Source organism: Drosophila yakuba, chromosome 2L, assembly GCF_016746365.2.
Source record: "Drosophila yakuba strain Tai18E2 chromosome 2L, Prin_Dyak_Tai18E2_2.1, whole genome shotgun sequence".
Lineage (NCBI taxonomy): Eukaryota > Metazoa > Arthropoda > Insecta > Diptera > Drosophilidae > Drosophila > Drosophila yakuba.
The window spans coordinates 26,522,781-26,530,258 of record NC_052527.2 but is presented as its reverse complement, the minus strand read 5'-3'; the positions used below and the strand labels follow the sequence as shown (position 1 = coordinate 26,530,258).

Genomic DNA, 7,478 nt, shown 5'->3' with positions numbered 1-7,478 from the left:
TGGAACAATCGATATGTTCGAGGGACCTGAGTTCCTAGGCCAAGATCATCAACATCGGCCAAAGGACAGTCGAGACCACAGTGATATTGATATGGAAACTGTCCAACTGGAGAAGAGAAAATCAGCCTTTGCGGTACACACGACTAGTAATCAACTGCTTGAAGGAATCTACAAGATCAGTTCGCATTATCGCTGCCTACTAGTTATGTACAGCTTGGATGTACAGATTTACTCAGCGCTGCCGTAAACTAACGCCATTCCAATCACCTTCGCCGACGCCAGCAGAACTGATGCGGGCGCTACATTGCATCGTCTGGAATATTCAAACTATTCACTTCGCTCAAGAGATGTCCTCGGTCCTGAAGGGCCATCCGATTCGCACTAACCTTAAAAATCTTAGTCTCTTCCTCCAGGTTACAGATGGCTTCCAAATGCTAAAGGTCGGAGGGCGCCTGGAGCTAGCAGACTACCCAGAAACCCAAAAGCATCCTGTGCTGCTCCCAGCTAAGGATCCATTTGTGTCACAGTTCGCTCGCCATCTTCATCTACAGAACTATCACGCCGGGCCACGGACGCTCGTCGCTTTAATTAGAAAACAGTTCTGGATAGTGAATGCAAGGGACTTGGCGCGACAAGTCGTTCGCTCATGTATACATTGTCGCCGCTATCGACCAACTCTCGAAAGGCAGCTAATGGGCCAACTGCCTAAAGAGCGGATCACACCATCTAGACCATTTTCAAGATGCGGAATAAACTTTTGCGGACCAATCAACGTCTATTTGCGCATCCGGGGTAAGCCGCCTACCAAGGCCTACCTAGCCGTCTTCGTTTGCTTTGCCACGAAGGCGATACATGTCGAAGTGGTATCGGATCTCACGACGGATAGCTTCATTGCATCACTAAAGTGTTTTATTGCTCGACGCGGACTTCCCTCGGACATATTCTGTGACAACGCTACAAATTTCGCAGGAGCTAACAACAAGCTCGAATCGTTGAAGCAGTTTCTGTTTAAAGACGAAACAACAAAAACAATCCACTATTTCTGTCGCTCAGAGTTCATTAACTTCCACTTTATTCCACCCAGGGCTCCACACTTCGGGGGAATATGGGAGGCTGCAGTAAAAAGTGTCAAGGGACTACTCAATCGCACTCTTCGAGACACCAGGTTAACCTTCGAGGAGTTAGCCACTGCAGCTGCTGACGTCGAGGCGATCCTGAACTCTCGCCCGTTAACGCCGCTCTCATCAGACCCGCTCTCACGCCTGGCCACTTCTTAGTGGGTGACGCACTCCGAGCACTACCGGAACTTCCACCAATCGACGACAGCCTGGACAAGTTGGATCGATGGAAAAGTGTTTGCGCACTCAAACATCACATCTGGAGTCGCTGGAGCCACGAGTACATCAACGAGCTCCAAGTTCGCACAACCTGGACGAAGACAAATTTGGCTGTCAACGACATGGTCATCGTTCACGAGGATAATCTTCCCCCACAACAGTGGCTTCTTGGGCGCATAGTCAGCACGATTGCAGGACCGGACAACATCGTGCGTGTAGCCGACGTACGCACTGCCAAGGGAATCATCCGCCGCCCTATACGGAAACTCACCTTATTACCTGTCTCTTGAAAGTCAATCGCATACTTTCAAGGGGGCCGGTATGTTCGGTCAAAACCCAATTAGAATAATCTTGTATATTTGAATTCCGCGTTTTTTGAATGATGTTATAACATAACAGCTGTTGCGCTAGGCTGCCAACTCGTACTAGCGAACGAGTGACAGATAGGAATTAGAAAAAAGAGAGAATAGAACAAGGACAGATAAAAAATTAAAGTTGAAGATATAGCCACGAGGAGTTTAAGTGAGGAGAAATAATCAAGAATTGTCATTAAAATTTAACTATTAAACTAGCACCATCCGACTTATCATTTATACTCAAGAAAAAACTCTTGTTTTTACAGTGTTGGTAAGAAAAATAACCTGAAAAGATATTATGTTTTTATATCTTTTTGTGGACTACCCTCCCTGAACGAGTTTAAATAGTTGTATTCATATCTTCTGCAACTATCTCCTTTCTGTACTTTGGTGATAATTTGGAACCTAGCCTTTTATCGATCCTAACATAGACTACGTCACCTTTACCATACTGTTTTATGGGGGATTTCTTTTGATTGTGATATAGAATACTTTCTTCTTGTTTATTTTTTAAACTTTGAGTGAAATCTTTACGTACAGAGTCTAGTATTTGGGGCTCTGTGATTGGGCGATGACCGAAAAATATGTCTATTGGATTTGTTTTCGTGGTTGAATGAACGGATGCAATGTACTCCTGAACAGCTTTAAAGATTATTTCTTCGAATGAAGCTGTGCCAGAGTCTCTGCTTAAGCATCTCATAATTTCTGTCAAAGTTGAGTGGAATCTCTCAACATGACCATTACTGGTAGAAGAATAAGATGGTGTCGTGTAGACAGTTGCTCGTAGCTGATCTTGCAGCAAAAATTTTATGGTGGCGGAGTTTAGTGCTTTCTCGATGTCCATAACGACCAACTTAGGCATGCAGAAGGCTATCATTATTTCCCTTAGCGGTCTCTATAGTGTTGTGCTCTGTCGCCTCGGTCCAAGCCAGATGGGCAATTCGGTCCAACCGAATTAATGTATGAAACAGCTTGAGCTGCATGACTGGACCCGTCATCAACAGATCATTAAGAGAGTATCCAGAAGAAGTAAATGGAACTGGACAAATGATTTGATAGTCACCGTTTTGTTTTTCAGGCACACATTACGCAGAATTTAGCTTTAAGGGCAGTAGGCTATGGATCAGTTTCTAAACTAGGGAAACTATCGGATAAATTTAATGCCCATATATACGCTCTTAAAGGCTTAAGCTCGTCTGAGCAGATAATCAGAGCCATCAGTGAGCCATAGTGTAAGTCCTCCTTTAAAAACTGGATTCCACGACTAACAGATCCGGCTTTCATTAATTCGATTCCGTCGTGGGAATCGATGGCAAATTTTCTGGAGCAGCATTACAGAAAATTGAAAGCCGTGGACTACGCTATGGCAACCTAGACGACATGCGGCAGGTGAGAAAAATTAGACACGATAACAGATGCTGATTTATAGATAATATGCTACTATGCTTGCTCTGTCATGATGTAGGTCATGCAATTTTCTATTTTTCCCGGTTGCGGGAGTTAAAGCTCTTGAGAGGAAGCTTAATCGAAATCGTGACTGGACCCGTCATTAACAGATCATTAAGAGAGTATCCAGAAGAAGTAAATGCTGATCCTTCAAAGACGACTTCAAGCTAAGTTGTAGAGCTATCTTCTTTCATGACACCTTGTTCTGGTAAGAAGTATCGACAAGAACTGGGCAGTGAAGCAGGAACATAGGACATATGCCCTTGGCCCAAAAACCCCTTCATAATTGCAGAATACTTATCCTTCACGACAGGATTTCGATTAAGCTTCCTCTCAAGAGCGTTAACTCCTGCAACCGGGAAAAATAGAAAATTGCATGACCTACATCATGACAGAGCAAGCATAGTAGCATATTAGCTATAAATCAGCATCTGTTATCGTGTCTAATTTTTCTCACCTGCCGCCTGTCGTCTAGGTTGCCATAGCGTAGTCCACGGCTTTTAATGTTCTGTAGTGCTGCTCCAGAATATTTGCCATCGATTCCCACTACGGAATCTAATTAATGAAAGCCGGATCTGTTTGTCGTGGAATCCAGTTTTTGAAGAAGGACTTACACTATGGCTCACTGATGGCTCTGATTATCTGCTCAGGCGAGCTTAAGCCTTTGAGAGCGTATATATGGGCATTAAATTTATCCGATAGTTTTCCTAGTTTAGAAACTGATCCGTAGCCCACTGCCCTTAAAGCTAAATACTGCGTTATGTGTGCCTGAAAAACCAAACGGTGATTACCAAATTATTTGTCCAGTTCGCATAGCCTCCGCTGAATGTTGGAAGCGGAAAAAGCGGCAATGGGGGCGACCTATGTCGTGACTGATGCTGTGGATAACTGCAATTAGCCTGCGTGACACCTTCGGCAAACGTGGAATGCGGAGAAAAATTAAAATTACGCTTGGCTATATCCGCTCGTACGTTAGCCCTGAATTCCACGATAACTTCCTCGAAGTTTTAACAAGCTCGACAAACTCCAGTTCCTCTAGATCGTTGTGCAGCGTCTTGAAAGCTTCTTCTTCGTACCGTTCGTCAATCAGCAGTCCTCACTACCCCACAAGCTAAGCTGTCGCTTGATCGTAAAACGATCGCGCAATGATTCGCCCACATTCCCTCCCATTCACGCGTCCGGATGCCTGATGGATCGTCGCGGGCCGCGCAATACGATTTCGTCAAGATTGTCCGTCAAACGTTATGTCATCGTTTTTGACCTACTCCGCTTCTCGCGTCAGCAACCCTTTTGGAAATGTTTACCTACTTATTTTGTTGTAGTTAAATATATAGTATAATATAATTGATTAATAAATTGTTGGCTAGTGTTACTGATAGGACTATATATGCAAATACATTCGTCAACAAATAATTTGTAAACGGTACACTAACGTAATATACACAAACAAACAAAAAGAATACACACTAAGTAAAGGTCGTCTTTCTAGATATATATAAGTTAATCCGAATGAAGTTAATTCGATTTTTTAATAGTTTTTATTGGACAGAAGTCCGTGTTTATTTTTAAGCAAAATTGAACTAAAGCTATTTTACAATTTGGGTGTTATTTATACCTCCCAGCACCGTCGCTGCCTCTGTTGGCGTCGGTGCTGGCTCCGTCGCTGCCTCTGCCCTCGTTGCTCCCACGGAAGCTCTCCAGACGCTGAGCTTCGCATTTCGAGGCCAATGCAGGTGCACGGCCGGATGCGCGTGCAAGCTTTCTGCATTTGCCCTCGTCGCTCCCACAGAAACGCTGATCCCGCGCTACTGCAGGTGCATGGCCGGATCCGTTTGCGATCTTTCGCAATTCGGTGCTGTGAGTTCTTTTGTTGTTAACTCTTCCACCTTTAAAATCGAGTGTCCCCACTCGTTGCGGTCGTTGATCTGGGTGTCATCATTGGTTTGGTTTAAGTGAAATCTAGCAACCCTCCTAATCAAGACGCGGATCGTTATTATGACGATTCCGATGATTATAACGCAGCCCATTAAGATGTCGGCTGTGTGGGAGGTGGTTTCTAATAGCTCCAAGGCTTCAGTGTTATTGGTGTTGAGTTCTTTAATTAGTTCCAGTGAAAGTTTCTCTTCTATGCCTTTGATTGTCATTTTAGTTTGCAGAATAGCCGGCATTGGCTGGTGGTGTATGGCGTACTGGTTTGTGAAGATTTGTTCCTCAATTTCTATGGTAGTATTGCTGAAGTTGATGATAAACGACCCATTCAGTGTCGACGTTGTTCCGTTGACCGAAATATTGCCGCTGAATTTATTGAGTAGGACAACTCCGGGTGCGATTTCCTCGATCGTGGGGATGTGTTGATTGTTGACTCTAGTGCAGGTGGCAGGGCGACTTTTTAAGAGATTTGGTAGGCAGGTTGAGTTACTAATGTCTATTATATTTCTATGTTTACAAATTGTTATTTCATTATAGCTATTACATTTTGTGGTTTTTGCGAATATTTTTTCATTACATTTAATTACATTTTCGGTTTCTATCTTGTTGACATATTGACCAATTTTTATTGGTTTTATTAGAATATCTTCGCATAGTTTGGTATCGGTTACAGGGATTTTTACGATATAAATTAGCATTGGACCATTACTTGCGATATTTACCTCAGCTATGTGCATGGCTTCTTCCAAATTTATATAGGGTAGCTGATCCTGATCTAGTATTTTTTTGATTTCATTAATTTCCTGATCTCCTAATATTTGGGGGTTACTAATATCTGCTTTGGCCCACTGTATGGCCTGGTTGAGATTAAGAATCTCCTCCTTGGATTTGGAACATAAGGGTGGTACTGGTGTCTCTCTGAACGTCCCTTTGGTATCCTAAGCTGTTCATTAAATTCCTGTTGGCCGAAGTGATCTTGTTTATCTTGTCTAGGATTAATCTATTGAGGATAACCTGATTATTGTTGTTGGTTAGGGCTGAGTTTATTTTTTCCTGAATAATTTCGAAATCCCTGCTGTCCGGGGATCCGGCAAGCCACTTCCAGGCGCTACCTATTAGATCTATATGTCTTTTCCTTATACTCCTGACTTTCAAGCTATTGATTAAATTTTTCGAAATTTTAATTTCCTCCATTATGAAGGGTAGAATCGGGTCGTGCGTTTTTAAGTTTAACAGGGTTGTGTGGTTAATTTTGTCAATTGCATTTTCGTATTCCTCAATATTAATAACATGGATTAACCTAAAGGTCCCAATTTGGACCTTTGCCAGTCCCGTCGTCAGTGTTACGATGTCTGAGTTCGTATAGTCCGTTATTCGTAAGTCCGTAGCAGCGCATATTGTGAATAGGGCCCTGTGAATGGCGTTTTAATTTCGAATGAGTTTTTTGTAAATGATTCTCCCACTTTCTACTAGTACTGTCGTGTTTCTGTCTTCTTTGACAATTTCTTTTTTGTATCTGGCTGACAACTTGGTTCCTAATCTTTTATTGTTTTGTACGAATATCTCCTGTCCAGGATAATATTTTTTTATCTGATCTCTACTTTTGTTATGGTGGGCTAAATCTTTTTCCTGCGTGAGCCTAATCTTGTCTGTAACTTTCTGTCTTTCCGTCTGGAGTAGTTTAGGGTCAAGTGATACTTTTCTGCCAAAGAATAAATCGACCGGTTTTCTGTTTGTGGTTGAGTGTATTGAATAATTGTATTTAGCAACTGATCTCTCTATAAGGTCATTTAGGGAATTGTGCAATTTCTCGACTTTTTGGCATCTAATAATTTCTGAAAGAGTGGAATGAAAACGTTCGATCTGACCGTTGGCTGAACTGTTGTAAGGTGGTGCTTTATAGACCTTTATATTGAACTGGTCTTGCAGCATCCGCATTATGGGCCCTGATCCAAGGGATTTTTCGTTATCTATTATCACTATTTCTGGGATACCGAAGTTTATTAATGTTTCTTTCAGTGGTTGTTTAATGTCTTGGGTTGCTCGTGAATTAACTATTTTAGCCTGTGCGAATTTTGAGAATTTATCTATTGCTGTGAGTACTACTTGTTTACATGTGAGGTAGAAGTCTACGTGAATAATTTGTCCTGGGTATTGTGGTATTGGTGTGCTTTGTAGCTCTGGCTTATTTGGGTGTCTTTCATATTTTTGTTCCTTGCATGTCTGACATTCCTTCGTTATTTTTATGATTTTCGCCCTCATTTGTGGTAATGGCGTTTTCTTGGTCGGTTTCGTCTGTCAGATCTGTAACTATTTTATTAGAAAATCTAGTTTTGTAATTATTAAAAAGTGGATAAATTTCTTGAAGTTTCCCAAGTGTTTTCTCATCGGTATAGATTCCATTTATGAC

General features: G+C 42.1%; 1 protein-coding gene across 1 annotated transcript; it reads left to right on the top strand.

Moving 5' to 3' along the window:
* Positions 1-347: 347 nt before the first annotated feature.
* Positions 348-1,627, top strand: LOC122319478. The gene is made up of 2 exons (XM_043206805.1): positions 348-1,165; positions 1,249-1,627. The coding sequence occupies exons 1-2, from the start codon at positions 348-350 to the stop codon at positions 1,625-1,627; spliced, it is 1,197 nt and encodes a 398-aa protein (XP_043062740.1).
* The last annotated feature ends 5,851 nt before the right edge of the window (positions 1,628-7,478 follow it).